The sequence below is a fragment of the Ursus arctos genome, unplaced genomic scaffold, assembly GCF_023065955.2.
Source record: "Ursus arctos isolate Adak ecotype North America unplaced genomic scaffold, UrsArc2.0 scaffold_37, whole genome shotgun sequence".
NCBI lineage: Eukaryota > Metazoa > Chordata > Mammalia > Carnivora > Ursidae > Ursus > Ursus arctos.
In genome coordinates this window covers 4,273,689-4,289,411 of record NW_026623053.1, presented here as the reverse complement: position 1 = coordinate 4,289,411, position 15,723 = coordinate 4,273,689, and the positions used below count along the sequence as shown (strand labels likewise).

At 41.5% G+C, this 15,723-nt stretch overlaps 1 protein-coding gene across 1 annotated transcript; it reads left to right on the top strand.

Moving 5' to 3' along the window:
- The first annotated feature begins 9,262 nt into the window (after positions 1–9,262).
- LOC113248498 (olfactory receptor 10G3) lies at positions 9,263–10,204 on the top strand. The gene has a single exon (XM_026489987.3). The coding sequence runs from the start codon at positions 9,263–9,265 to the stop codon at positions 10,202–10,204; it is 942 nt and encodes a 313-aa protein (XP_026345772.3).
- The last annotated feature ends 5,519 nt before the right edge of the window (positions 10,205–15,723 follow it).

The window sequence follows — 15,723 nt, the reverse complement described above, 5'->3', positions numbered from 1 at the left end:
TGCATCATTGTTCATAAAGCGCATTAGTTTGTAATTTTCTTGTAGTCTTTTTCTGGCTTTGATATCAGGGTAATGCTGGCCTCATAGAATGAGTTAGTGTTCCCTCCCCTTCAATTTTTGGAAAAGTTTGAGAAGTATTGGTATTAGTCCTTGAAATGTTTGGTAGACTTTGTCAGTGAAGCCATCAGGACCAGGGCTTTTCTTTGTTGGGAGATTTTTTATTACATATTTAATTTTTTTACTAGTTATAGGTCTTTTCAGATTCTCTGTTTCTTCACAATTTAGTCTTGGCAAGTTTTGTATTTCTAGGAATTTGTTCATTTCACCTAGGTTATCCAATTTTTTGTATACAATTGCTCATAGTACTCTCCTATGATCCTTATATTTCTGTAAAAGTGGTAGTAATGTCCCCACTTTCCTCACTGATTTTGGTGAGTTGAGTCTTCCCTCTTTGTTTCTTAGTCCATCTAGCTAAACCTTTGTCAATTTCTTTGATCTTTTCATTGACATTCTCTATTTTTCTATTCTCTATTTCATTTACTTGTGTTCTAATTTTTTATTATTCTCTTTCTTCTGCTTACTTTGTATTTAGTTCTTCTTTTTCTAGATCCTTTAGTTTTAAAGATAAGTTGCTTTTATAATTTTTTAAATAATTTTTTCAAAGTTTTCTTTAAGGGGCGCCTGGGTGGTACAGTCGTTAAGCGTCTGCCTTCGGCTCAGGGCGTGATCCCAGCGTTCTGGGATCGAGCCCCACATCAGGCTCCTCCGCTAGGAGACGCTTCTTCCTCTCCCACTCCCCCTGCTTGTGTTTCCTCTCTTGCTGGCTGTCTGTCTCTGTCAAATAAATGAATAAAATCTTTAAAAAAAATTTTTTTTTTCTGTAAGTGCTCTCTACACCCAACAGGGGCTTGAACTCATGACCCTAAGATCAAGAGCTGCATGTTCTACCAATTGAGCCAGCCAGATGCCCCAGTAAATTGTTGATTGAGATCTTTCTTGTTTTTGGTTTGGTTTGATTTGGTTTGGCTTGGGGGGTGTGTGTGTCTGTGTCTGTGTCTGTGTGTTTCTTTTTTAAGTAATTTCTACACCCAACATGGGGCTCCAGCTCACAACCCTGAGATCAAGAGTCACATGGTCAATCAATTGCACCAGCTAGGCACCCCAAGATCTTTCTTGGTTTTTAATGTAAGCATTTACAGCCCTAAGTTTCCCCCTTAACACTACTTTCACTGTGTCCAGTAAGTTTGGGTATGTCATGTTGTTTTCATTCAATCTTTTATTATTTTCTAATTTCCTTTGTGATTTCTTCTTTGGTCCATTGGTGGTTTAAAAGTGTATTATTTGGGGGCACCTGGGTGGTTCAGTCAGTTAAGTGTCCAATTCTTGATTTTGGCTCAGGTCATGATCTCCCAGCATCTGGCCCCATGCTTTGCAGGAAGTCCACTTGAGATTCTCTTCCTCTCCCTCTGCCCCTCTCCTCACCTATGCACACAGGGTCTCTCTCTCTCTTTTTCTCTCTAAAATAAATAAATAGGGGTGCCTGGGTGGCTCTGAAGCGTGGGCCTTCAGCTCAGGGCATGATCCCAGGGTCCTGGGATCGAGCCCCACATCTGGCTCCATGCTCCACTGGGAGCCTGCTTCTTCCTCTCCCACTCACCCTGTTTGTGTTCCCTCTCTCGCTGGCTGTCTCTCTCTCTGTCAAATAAACAAATAAAATCTTTAAAAATAAATAAATAAATAAATAAATAAATAAATAAATAAATAAATAAATTTTTTTTAAGTGTGTTGTTTGGGAGCACCTGGCTGGCTCAGTGGGTAGAGCATGTGACTCTTGATCTCAGGGTCATAAGTTCAAGCCCCACATTGGGCATAGAGCTTGCTTAAAGAAAAAAAAATGTATTGTTTCATTTTGACCATTTTGTGAATATTCCAGTTTATAGATTTCTTTTTATTAACTTCTAACGATCTCACTATGATCAGAGAACATATTTTGTGTAATGTCTATCTTTTTAAATACATTGAGACTTAATCTGTGGCCTAATATATGGTCTAACCTGAAGAATGTCCCATGTGCACTTGAGAAGAATGTGTATTCTGTTTTGGGGTAGAATATTCTGTATAATCTATTAGGTCTAATTGGTTTATTTTTGTTTAAATCCTCTCTTTCCTTATTTTCTGTTGTTCTATCTATTTTGAGTGGAGTACTGAAGTCTCCAACTATTATTGTAAAACTATTTCTCCCTTTAATTCTGTCAGGTTTTGCTTTAGATATTTTGATCTGTCATTATGTGCTTAAATATTAATCATTGTTCTATTTTCTTGTTGTATTGAATCTTTTAATGTGTAATGTCCTTCTTTGTCTCTTCTAACTTTTTTGTGTTTAATCTATTTTGTCTGATGTTACTATAGTGACTCCTACTCTTTTTGGTTATTATTTACATGGAATATCTTTTTTTTTAAGATTATTTATTTATTTGACAGAGAGCGCGTGCACACAAGCAGGGGGAGCAGGAGCAGGAGAGGGAGAAGCAGGCTTTCCACTGAGCAGGGCGCCCAACACAGGGCTTGATCCCAGGACCCCGGCATCATGACCTGAGCCAAAGGCAGATCTTAACCAACTGAGCCACCCAGGTGCCCCATGGATATCTTTCTTTCTTCTTTCACTTTCAGCCTGTTGGAGTCTTTGGATCTCTAGTGAATCTCTTTCAGACACCTATAGCTGGATCACGTGTTTCTATCTATTCTGCCAATCTGCCTTTTGATTGCAGATTTTAATCCATTTACATTTAAAGTAATTACTGATAAGGAAGAACTTCTGTCATGGACTTTTTTTTTTTTTTTTAAGATTATATTTATTTGAGGGGTGCCTGGGTGGCTCGGTTGGTTGGGTGTCTGCCTTCAGCTCAGGTCATGATCTCAGGGGTCCTGGGATTGAGCCCCAAGATGGGCTCTCTGCTCAGCAGGGACCCTGCTTCTCCTTCTCCCTCTGCCTGCCTCTCTGCCTACTTGCACTCTCTCTCTCTGTGTCAAATAAATAAATAAATAAGATCTTTTTTAAAAAAAGATTTTATTCATTTAAGAGAGAGAATGAGCAGGGGGAGGGCCAAAGGGAGAGGGACAAGCAGATTCCCCACTGAGTGTGGAGTCCAATGTGGGGCTCAATCCCAGGACCTGAGATCATGACCTGAGCCAAAGTTAGATGCTTGACTGACTGAGCCACCTATGTGCCCCTGAAACTTTTTTCTAAGATTTATTTATTTTTACAGAGAGAGTGAGTGCACATGCATGGGGGGAGGGGCAGAGGGAGAGGGAGAGAGACAATCTCCAGCAGACTCCCCACTGAGTGTGGAGCCCAAACAGGGCTCCATCTCAAGACCCCAAGATCATGACCTGAGCCTAAACCAAGAGTCAGACGCTCATCTGACTGAGCCACCCAGGCACTTCTCTCTTTTTTTTTTTTAATATTTATTTATTCTTCTGTTGTTGAAGTTCATGTGAAATTCAAATGTCAGTGTCTACAAATAAAGTTTTACATAATGCAGCCGTGCCCATTTTATGTGTATTATTTATGGCTGCTTTCATGTATAATGGCAGACTTGAATAGTTGCAACAGAGACTGTATGGTCCTCAAGGCCAAAAAATATTTATTATCTGGCCTTTCCAGAAAAAGTTTGCCCACCCCTACTCTAGACACTTCAATACCAAGGTGACTTCAGAGCTATAGAGATGACTGCAAACATCTGGGGTTAGGCGGAACAGATCACATCTAAGGTATTCTCAGAAGGCATAGACCATCTATAGACATTGGGAAATAAAATTGGAAAAGTGGTTCAGAGAATTCCAAAGATAAGACTAGCAGTCAAACCAATCTCAAAGTATTCAAAGAAACAGGACCAAGAAATACTAGCAAAGGGGCACCTGGGTGGCACAGTTGGTTAACCATCTGACTCTTGGTTTCAGCTCAGGTCGTGATCTCGGGGTCGGAAGATTGAGCCCTGCGTCTGGTTCTGCCCTCACCACAGAGTATGCTTAAGACTCTTTCTCCCTCTTCCCCTGCCCCTCCCCCTGCTCTCTCTCTCCCTCTTTCTCTAAAATAAATAAATAAATCTTTAAAAAGTAAAAATCACTGCTCAGTGAGCATGACTTATGATACATAGATGATAGCTAGATTGGATAATTTCTCGTGTTCCACTAACCCTGAGATTCTCTTTCTCCTACACTATCAGATACATGTTAACACCTTAGTAATTCTAACAAATGAGTTTTATAACATGTGAATGTGCCAATAAGAAGACATCCATGACTAGTAAACAACCACACTAGTTTTTTGTTTTGCTTTGTTTTGTTTCTATAATTTCTTTTTTGGAAGAGAAAAGAAATCACAGATATGAAATATCAACAAGCCTTATGAGCCCCCCAGATTTTGTCCCAGCTGATGTTACAAAATTGGAAAAAGCTAGAAACTAAGTATCCCAGGAAACAAACCATAGATATTGGTCTTGTCTCATCACAGGGGTCCCATTACAATATTCCCCAAAGTATAGGTCTCACATACTGTAATTGACTCTGGGGAAAATAAAAGAAGTAACAGAACACAAGGGAAACCAACCTTAGCAGTTGCCTTCATTGGGGGCCACAACTCTTCCCCAGCATAAGGCAATTGGAAGAGGACGTTTACAAATAAACAAGCAAATAAATCAACTTTCAGTAATTTGGTCCTTCATTTTGATCTAACCAGAACTGATTAGGTCTTCTGCCATGAGCTCTTCACAACAACTACTGCTGACCCTGTGGGATCCAAAATCATTGAAATCTCTCTAGGAACAAATTTAAATCCCCTCTCACAGACTGGAAGAGGGTTTTCTGTGGATACTGACACCTCCAGGTGAAGGGGATTCTCTCCCCCAAGTAACACCTGCCATTGTTCTGTCCCATTTTCAGAATTAATCATCACCCACAGGATTTGATCACTGATGTGAAGAAGTGCTGAAAAGAGAAGAATGTAAGAGGAAGATACTCCCAAATATAGATGAACACAGAGTAAGTTTCAGATACACGTAAATGTTGGGTCCAAACACTGTGCAAAGGATTTTCCACTCTCAGTCACTTCATCTCTCAATGTCTTTCCTTGTCTACTCAATATATTTCTTTTTCTGCTCGCACAGAAATTTTCTTTACTACTCTGTTAAGACAATGCAGCTACCATTTAGCTAATTTATGTCAAGATAACACTATTTCCACAAGACTTTTATTGGTTACATATTTATCCAAAGCTACCTTTCTTCAGAGGTTCGTTCACTGCCTAGATTGCTTACCAATCAGAAAAGGTAAGACTATCTTGAGTTCTGTGGTGGTTTCATATCTACTCCTTGCTGTTTGTTCCTTATCAGGTCCCTTCCTTCACCTTTAAGACAGATTCTTTGCTCAAAATTTGAAGGATGGATAGGAGTAAAATTTTAATCTCCTTTCTATGTTAGTGAATATGTTAGACATGTCAAATTCATTGCTCTAACAAGGGTTTTACATGTTAGTGGAAATGTTTTATCTCATTTCTCAGACTTAATAATTCAAATTTTTCTCATCTCATTGTATATGTCTGTATTCATTCCAATGTTATTCCTCTAGATCATTTTCCAATTTACATGTCTTATTAGAAAATTCAGAAAATGGCAATAGATCATCTAAGTTTTCTAAATATTTGAGATGCTTTAAAAAAAAGATTTTACTTATTTATCTGAGGGAGAGAGAACTTGAGCAGTATGGAGGGCGAAGGGTGAAGCAGACTCCTTGCTGAGCAGGGAACCCAACACAGGGCTCCATCCCAGGACCCTGATATTATGAGCTGAGCTGAAGTCAGGCACTTAATCGACTGAGCCACCCAGGTGCCCCTGAGATGCTTTTTATAAATTAAAAGAAAGTCTATTGAGTGGATTGTATTTAAAAAAATGTTTTTGTTTATATTTACTTCATGCTATTTGAGAGATAGGTGGTTAGAGTTATTTTTTTTTAATATCCATGAAGTTTTCATCAGTGTCCCGTTCCTTTCTCTTTGTGCCACATTCTTCTCTTTCTCAGCACTTTCATCATTAAAAGGAGTTAATGCATGTCAGAGCTCCATCTGGGTTATTAATGAATCAGATTAAGTAGAAGTTCATCCAGTGAATACCAAACTTCATACTTGGAGATCAAGGATAATGGCAGTACCATAAGGAAGATGGTCATAACAGATCAGAGGCAAAAAGGAAGTAGTCCTATTAATCTTTATAGCTAAGTGAGAAAAAAACTTGTTAAATGGGAAAAAACTTATTAAAGAAGTGGAGGAAAGCTTAACTGCAACTGGAATGAGATCACACCTAATAAGGACAGTAGTAAAAATAAAACTACATCCCATCCCCTCATTGTTCCCGTTAAGATGGATGTAGGCAGCTGGCTGGCTCAGTCAGTAGGGCATGCAATTCTTGATCTCAGGTTGTTAAATTTAAGCCCCACATTGGGTGTAGAGCTTTCTTTGTCCAAAAATGAAGGAAAGAAAAATATGGATCTAAAGGGCAAGATTAGGAAATACTATTCTCTCTAATTGATTACAACAAGAATTGGCACACTCCATGTGGACTGGAATTCCCTATCTACAACAAATTTCCCCCAAATTGCTAGAGACTAATTCAGAGAACATTCCCTATTACAAACAGGAAAACAGTACAGAAAACAAATGAGGAAAAATGATTAGGGAAATTAAACTCAGGAATTAAAGAGTAAAACTCTGTCAATGTAACCCCACTACTTCCCAGAAGAGAAAAAATATTGTATCTGAAGGCAAGATTAAAGAATCCCCCTAGATGAAGGTACTGTGTAATTTACCAGGCATAATTCATTGATACCTATCGCAGCCTAAATTAAGTATGTCCCATCAAATTCCCTTTGCTCTGATTCAAAACTTAGAAATATGCATCTGAATTCTAATTTGATTTCCAGAGAGCTTGATATTAGTAAGTGATTGCCCTGGGTACTAAACACACTATTTCAGTCATGGGAATGAGATCTCCCACTGTAAATTAAGAAATTGGTTGTTTGGTTTACACGTCATTCTCTCAGGTATTGAATAATGTGAATTGGTTTCCCAGGGCCTGATTCCTCTAGGGAGACCTGACCAAATCAGGCTTCTAAATCTGCAGAGTTTAACATCAGACCTCTGTGACCCCAGAAAACTATAGCATCCCATGACAACCACCAGAGAAACCACCTGAGCTCCTTCAGGCCAGGACTGCTATTGAGGACTTGTGAATTTCTCAAGGAACTTGTATGGGAGCTTAAACCCTCTGCAGTTTCTGAAGCTGGGAGGTGAAGAGGCCAGTGTCTGTAGCCCTGGCATCCAGAAGAGCTCTGTGGTCAACTTTTTGAAGGTCAACCATCACTGATTTCCTGCAACTAAAATATATTTTTTAAAAATCACAACTGCTATTCCATTCACTTGGGAGAAAAAAAAAAAACACGACATGAGTGGAAGGATTTACTGCTGCCTTTTTGAAGTGCTATAAGAGATGGTTGAATAATGAGAGCTAAGCTTTGACAGGGTAGGGATACAGCAGTTTTAAAATTAAGTTTTTAATATAAGGATTGAGTAGAACTACCTACCCGTTATTGGTCAATTTGCCAGAATTGGGTCCAGAGTTTCATTCCCCATCCTCACAACTTCAATAAGGAAATAAAAACCCAGCGGAGCTGTGAAACAGTCTCAGAACCAACAGGCTAGCTGATCACCCAGTTCCATTACAATATTTACATTTTGGGTTTCCAGCTAGCAGCAGGACCATCTGTCCATGAAATCTTACTCAAGGTTGCCACTTCCCTGCTCTTCACATTCATTTGAGCCAGAGCACAGGAGTGAAGTTGGAGGGAATCACTGATCAGAGAGCTGACTTCTCTATGAATCTCACTCTCTTCCTTCTGAGTGGACATGAATCATTCCAGAACAAAATCAATCAATCCATCCATTTCAATGTCTTTGACATTGCACCTCAAGCCATAAGCTTAGATACTGGAGAATCATACAACTAAGAAGAGTTTTAAAAGCTCATTAATCAACCTTTTTCTGCAGGTGGTGAAATGCCAATCAAAAGGTTGGACCAAGAACTTAAAATAACTCCTCCACACTGAGAACCATTTGTCCTACTCTAGCCATCACTCATCCTCTGTCATCCTTGTTTTTTCTCTCATCTCTGATGTCTCACTACAGGCATCCATCTTTGCTTCCTTTTCTCCTCTCTTCCTTTACCATGTCCCAAGGCTACATTATTATACACAAGGACACTGAAATACATAGTACCAAGTACCAACCACAACTTTACTTAGGTGCTTACAGCCTCATGGGCATTCTCTCCCTTAATTTACTTTTTTAAAGGTTTATTTATTTTAGAGAGAGGGAGAGTGCACATGAGCAAGGGGTAGAGAAGAGGGGGGAGAGAGAGAGAGAGAGAGAGAGAGAGAGAGAGAGAGAGAACTTCAAGCAGACTCCATGCTGAGGGCAGAGCCTGATGTGGGGCTCGATCTCTTGACCCAGAGATCATGACCTGAGCCAAAAACAAGAGTCAGACATTCAACTGACTGAGCCACCCAGTCTCTTCCCACTTCCTTTAATTGTAATGAACTTGGAGAGTAGACTTGCATAGCATCAAGACCTGTCACATACAGCTAGCCGTTTAATCAAAATTCTATTCCATTCCCTCCACTACAAAAGAAGACAAAGAATTTTCTCATTTCCTTTTTGCATACTCCCCACTCTGTAAGTTTATGTCCTGGTAGAGATAAGAATGAGCCAGTGGATTCTGGAGGTTTCTGAACTGGCAGAGCCTCTAACGTTTCCCATACAAGTCCTTTCCAATAAACCCTTAATCTTTGGCAAAAGTGTTCCAGGTGCAAACTTCTAGGAGCAAACTTTTTCTGTAAAGACCCAGAGAGTAAATATTTTAGGCTTTGCAGGCTAAATACAACTACTCAACTCTGCCATCATAGCACCAAAGCAGCTACAGACAATACGTAAGTAAATGAGCATGGCTGTGTTCCAATAAAACTTTATTTACTAAACAGGCCAACTCCTGCCATAGAGCATACTTCTCCCTATTTGTCATCTCTCCACATAAGACAAAAACTTCTCTACCATTGTCCCTGCTTTTTACGATCTCTTTCTCCAGTTCTTCCTCACTTCCCTCTCACTTCCATGCTAACGCTTGTTTTGTCTGTTCTCTAGATAAGATCTCTCCAGAGGATGGAAAGAGTCAACAGCACATTGTTGACTGAGTTCATTCTCACAGGAATTCCCTACCCTCTCAGGCTAAGGATGTTCCTGTTTGTGTTCTTTTTGCTAATCTACATCCTGACTCAGCTGGGAAACCTGCTTATTCTGGTCATTGTCTCAGTGGACCCGCAGCTCCATGCCCGTCCCATGTACATCTTTCTTGGTGTTCTCTCCATCATTGACATGGGCATCTCTACCATCATTGTCCCTCGCCTCACGATGAACTTCACGTTAGGCATTAAACCCATCCCATTTGGTGGCTGTGTGGCTCAGCTGTATTTCTATCACTTCCTGGGCAGTACCCAGTGCTTCCTCTACACCCTGATGGCCTACGACAGGTACCTGGCAATATGCCGGCCCCTGCGCTACCCCGTGCTCATGAATGGGAGGTTATGCACCAGCCTCGTGGCTGGAGCTTGGGTGGCAGGATCCATCCATGGGGCTCTCCAGGCCATCCTAACCTTCCGCCTGCCCTACTGTGGCCCCAACCAGGTAGATTATTTCTTCTGTGACATTCCTGCGGTTTTGAGGCTAGCCTGTGCTGATACAACAGTCAACAAGCAGGTGACCTTTGTGGACATTGGGGTGGTGGTTGCCACTTGCTTCTCCCTGATACTCCTCTCCTATGTTCAGATCACTCGGGCCATCCTGAGAATCCGTACAACTGATGGGCGGCGCCAGGCCTTTTCAACCTGTGGAGCCCATGTAACCGTGGTCACCATCTACTATGTGCCCTGTGCCTTCATCTACCTGCAACCTGAAACCAAGAGCCCCCTGGATGGGGCAGCTGCCTTATTTCCCACAGCCATCACCCCTTTCCTCAACCCCCTCATCTACACTCTGCGGAACCAGGAGGTAAAGTTGGCCCTGAAGAGAATGATAGGAGGCCCTGGGACGAAGGGTGAGGTTTGAAAGTGTCTACAGTTTATTCTAATGCTTAGATTTCGGTGAGGGTTTTTTTTTTTCTTATTTTTCTCTTTTACGTAGCCACATAATATCAATACAATAAGAGAAAACACAGTTTTAAGTAAAATACTACTTTCTAGCAGTTCTTTAGTGTCCCCTTCAGATCAACTCTCAGCTGCTCCGACGCAGAAAGTGAGACCACAGTCACTCAGAAGAGAGCAAAAGCTGGCACACTTAGACGTCCAGAGGATTGCTAGAACAAAAGCATCTCATGAGCTTTTCAGCTTCTAGGCTTACACTGGTCAAGCTTAAGATGGACTCAAGAGCTTTTGATGGGAGAAGATTTTCCTGTTCCGTTCCAATTGGATATATGCCACAGGAGCTACTGTTCGAAGAGAAACTATAGATGTCCTGCTGTGTGCATGTTAACAGGCCTGGCTCTGGGGACTTCCTGAAGCCGTTATGCGATGTGGGGAGGAACTCAAGTGCTTACTGTACCTTACCTGCTGGAGAAATAACACTTATCTTGAACTGGTGCTTTCACAAACTGAACCAAATTAAACAATCTCTCCCCCCACAAAAGGCAATAAAGTCTTTTCAAATATCTCAATAAATTCCCCCACACCTAAAAGTAAAGTTCAATATAAAATTTCCCACTTAAAGAAAATAAGGTGGGATACCTGGGTGGCTCAGTCTGTGGCATCTGCCTCTTGAAGGTTCTCGCCCTCTGCTCCCCCCCAACTCACTCATGTGCTCTCTCTCTCTCTAAAATAAATAGATCTTTATAAAAAGAAAAAAGAAAATAAGCCATTTAACCAGGGCACCAAAATAATATATCCAAATTTGTATTGCATATCAATTTAGATTTGTGAGCTAGAGGGCTTTCATTAAGCTGGCCGGGGCCTAATTAATGTGGCAAGCTTTGTGCATTAGTTCTTGTTTCAACCCCTTAGCACCTCCAATCTTATCCTGTTATGATTCTGCCTCATTCTCCAGTTTTTCGTATTGGATGGTGGCTTTATCCATGTGATCAAATCATGTCTAGAAAGCAAAGTCTCTGGGGCACAGCACAGAGTCAATAGTTCAGTCATGTAAATGTTCATTTCCAAAGGACTCAAGGTCACCTAATTGGAGACAAGAAACTAACCATTCACCCTTGGATGAAGTTGACTGACACAATTTCTCAATATTTTGTTCAGAAAACAACCAATACACTGTATATCAACTCCTTAACTGGAACATTACTTATGAAATATCTTATTCTTTCAAAATATTTATTTTTTTATTTTTTTGAAGATTTTATTTATTCATTTGACAGAGAGAGAGCACAAGCAGGGGGAGCAGTAGGCAGAGGGAGAAGCAGGCTCCCCGCAGAGCAGAGAGACCGACATGGGGCTCCATCCCAGGACCCTGGGATCATGACCTGAGCCAAAGGCAGAGGCTTAATCGAATGAGCCACCCAGGTGCCCCATTCTTTCAAAATATTTAATAAATAAAATGGTTAAACCATGAATTACAAAAATAAACTTAAATTGATAGCTCATAAACCAAAAATATTTCCAAAGGCTATTGTACATCTTGTTTCTATTTTCCCAGGTGTTTAATACAATGCTATCATACCTGTTGTCTTAACTGTTAACCAAATAACATTAAAATGATCTGTAAGTGGGGCGCCTGGTGGCTCAGTCGGTTGAGCATCTGCCTTAGGCTCAGGTCATGATCCCAGGGTCCTGGGATCGAGCCCCGTGTACAGCTCCCTGCTCGATGGGGAGCCTGCTTCTCCCTCTCCTCCCTGCTTGTGCTCCCTGTCTCGCTATCTCTGTCTCTCTCTCTCTCAAATAAATAAAATCTTTTAAAAAATGACCTGTAAGTATATAATAAAAATACAGATCAAAATGGAATGATTCTGAAGCAAATGTTTGTTTACAAAATAGATTGGACTCTACTATGAATTTGTTAAATTAACACTTACTAAGTGGAGCATAGGGTGCTGGATGGCAAGTTGTAAAAAAAAAAAAAAAGACTACAAGAGGAATTGAAATAGAGCAGTTTATTACTCACAAGACCTGGAGGAATTACCCAGTGCCTCAAGGGCCTCATGGGGAGGTCAAGGCAGACTGCAGACAGAGAGAGGCAGGACCTGGGACACATGTCTCTATTTAGCTCTGTAGGTGGGGTGTTTTGGGGTTCTCAGATGAAAGCCAGATTGATTGATCCAAACCAAAAGAGCAGATTTTAGTAAGCGTCAGAAGAGTCTTATCTAAAGGCTACATGAGGGGAAGGTTCTAGGAGGCAGGCGAGACTGTTGATCACAAGGGCTATTGGGGAAATTCTATCAGGAACTCACATTTGCCTGTGACTCTGAGGCTGCTATTCAGGGCAGGAGCTTGCAAGAGGGGCTAGTGTCAGTTTAAGATCCCTGTAGGCCAGGGACACCTGGGTGGCTCAGTTGGTTAACTGCCTTTGGCTCAGTTCCTGATCCCAGGTTCCTAGGATCAAACCCCGAGTAGGGCCCCTTAGGAGGGAGTCTGCTTCTCCCTTTCCCTCTACCCCTCCCCACCACTTGTGCACTCTCTCTCTCTCAAATAAATAAAATATTTTTTTAAAAATCACTATAGGCTGCTTGGCCATTGTATATTAGAATAAACAATGGTAGAGGGGAGGGGAGTGGGGGAATGGGATAGGCCAGTGATGTTTATTAAGGAAGGCATGTATTGCATGGTGCACTGGGTGTTATACGCAAGTAATGAATCATGGAACTTTACATCAAAAACTAGGGATGTACTGTATGGTGACTAACTTAATATAATAAAAAATTATTATATAAAAAAGAATAAACAATGGTATAAGTGCTATGGAGAACAGTATGATGATTACGAAAAAATTTAAAGTAGAATTACCAACTGATTCAGCAATCCCATTTCTGGGTACACACCCAAAAGAATTGAAAGCAGGGTCTCAAAGAGCTATTGGCAGCAGTGTTCTCAATAGCAAAAGGTGGAAACAACCCAAGTGTCCGTTTTTTTTCCCTAAATGTTCACTGATGGATGAATGGATAAACAAAATGTGGTATATACATATAGTGGAATATATTATACCTCCTTTAAAAAGAAGGGAATTATGGGGTACCTGGGTGGCTCAGTGGGCTAAGCATCTGCCTTCAGCTGAGGTCATGATCCCAGGGTCCTGGGATCGAGTCCCATGTCGGGCTCCCTGCTCCTCAGTGAGTCTATTTCTCCATCTGCCCCTCCACCTGCTTGTGCTCGCTCGCTCTCTCTCTCAAATAAATAAATAAAACCTTAAAATGAATAGACAAGATAGATAGATAGATAGATAGATAGATAGATAGATAGATAGATAGGAATTCTGACACATGTTACAGCATGGATGAATCCTTAAGATATTCTGCTAGGTGAAATAAGCCAGTCACAAAAAGACAAATACTGTATGATTCCACTTACATGAATACCTAGAACCATCAAAGTCATAGAGACAGAAGGTAGAATGATGGTTGTCAGGGGCTGGGGAGTTATTAATAGGTATAGAGTTTCAGTTCTGCAGGATAAAAGGAATTCTGGAGATGGTTGCACAATAGTGTGAATATACCTAACACTACTGAACTGTCCACTTAAAAATGGTGAGGCTGGGAAATGTCGTATGTGAAAAATAAAAAGACAATAATGCACACGGCTGGGGAGGAGTGAGGAGGACTACAGATGAAAAAGATAGGCCATATGTTCATGGAAGCTGGCAGAACATAGGGTTTCATTCTGCTACTCCCATTACTCATGTATGTTTGGAAACGTCCATAATAAAAGATTTTTTGAAAGCCATAGCTTTGAAAATCTCAGGAAAAAGTTTTCCAAGTAGAGGGGAAGGCTAGTACAATTCAGGCTCTGGGGAAGAAAAGAGTTTGGCATGTTTGAAAGGAAACGGGGTGTCATTGAAAAAAGTAGTGCGTGGGGGAGAGAGTACACGGTCACAACAGAGGTGCAGGCAAGTGTCTGACCACAGAAAACCTTGGAAACTACGTAAGAAGTTTGCGTTTAATCTACTATGATGGGCGACGTGTTAGTTTTCAATCGCTGCATAACAAGAGATCACAAACTCAGCAGCTTAAAAAGAAGCCCATTTATTAGCTCACAGTTATGGAGGTCCACAATGCAAGCACCACCTGACTTGCTTCTCTGCTCAGGATCTCACCAAGGTAAAATCCAGATGTCCCTAAGCTGCATTCTCTTCTGGAGGTCAGGGTTCTCTTCCAGGCTCAAAAGGTTGTGGCAGAATTCAGCTCCTTGCCATGACAGGACTTAGGTCCCCGTTCCCTTGCGGGCCGTCAGCTAGTGGGCATTCTCAGCTTCAAGAGGCTACCCAAATTCCTTGCCATGGGGCCTCTGCCATCGTTAAAGCCCCAAACAGACTCTCCCTCACCTGGAATCTTTCTCATGCTTCAACTCTCTCTTTCTACGAAAAATCCAGTCCTTTTAAGGGCTCACTCTATTAATCTAGGCCCACAGAGGATAATCTTCCTATTTTAAGATCATTTCATTTGGGACCTTAATTACATTTGCAAAATCCCTTCACATCAGCACCACTGAATAACCGGAAGTAAATAAATACTCCAGAGGGCAAAAATCTAATCTTGGAAGTCATCTTAGGCAGATGTTTAAAAGTTTCTCAACTTTCTCAGTTTTCATATCAGATAAAATGGATGATTTTCTAGAAGTCGGCTGCAAGAGGTGCCATCACCAGTCCTTGGAACGCTGCAGCCTTGAAACCAGGCTGTTCCCAGCCAATAACTGAAGGTAATGGGGGCACTAAGGTCAAGCTATTTCTGCTCGACTCCACCTGGGGCAGCCTCGGCCCAGAGTTCCCACTGGGCTACCTGAGACCTTCTCAGAACTGCCTGCAGGCTGAAGCTCTTCCTACCCCGTCTCTCTTCCTTCTCTCTCTGGGCCTGCTGTTCTGTTTCTTAGAGTCTATTTCCTGCAGAATCTGAATTAAAATACCTGGCCATATGGAAACCCCAATGTCCGCTTCCCTTTTCTGAGGGGGGGCAGATTTATTTTCTCACTGGGAGGTGTATGCTAGTCTATTTCTTTTTTTTTCTTTTAAGATTTTATTTATTTTTAGAGAGAAGGAGGGGGGAGGGGCAGAGGGAGGGAACCCCAAGCAGACTCCCCACTGAGTGCAGAGCCCAGCACAGCTCGATCTCACGACCTTGAGAACATGACCTGAGCTGAAACCAAGAGTCAGGCGCTTAACCGACTGAGCCACCCAGGCACCCCTAGCTTATTTCTTTCTTGAAGGGAGATCCCAGTGGCACCTCCATGACTGCCATACCTAAGAGGTACTCCATTCTGCAATTCGGGGATGCCCTGTTTACCAGTTTACCATTACCATAGACGAGAGTTGTCAGTGTAACTCTCCGATCATTGCTTTCGTAAGCAGGCAAAGATTTGTGTCTGTTTTGTTCACCACTGAATCTCTAGCACTAAGAGTGCCTGGAGGGGCACCTGGCTGGC

Bases quoted from the DNA above. Each gene is read 5' to 3' on its own strand.
- LOC113248498 (XM_026489987.3), top strand. From the start codon at position 9,263: ATGGAAAGAGTCAACAGCACATTGTTGACTGAGTTCATTCTCACAGGA.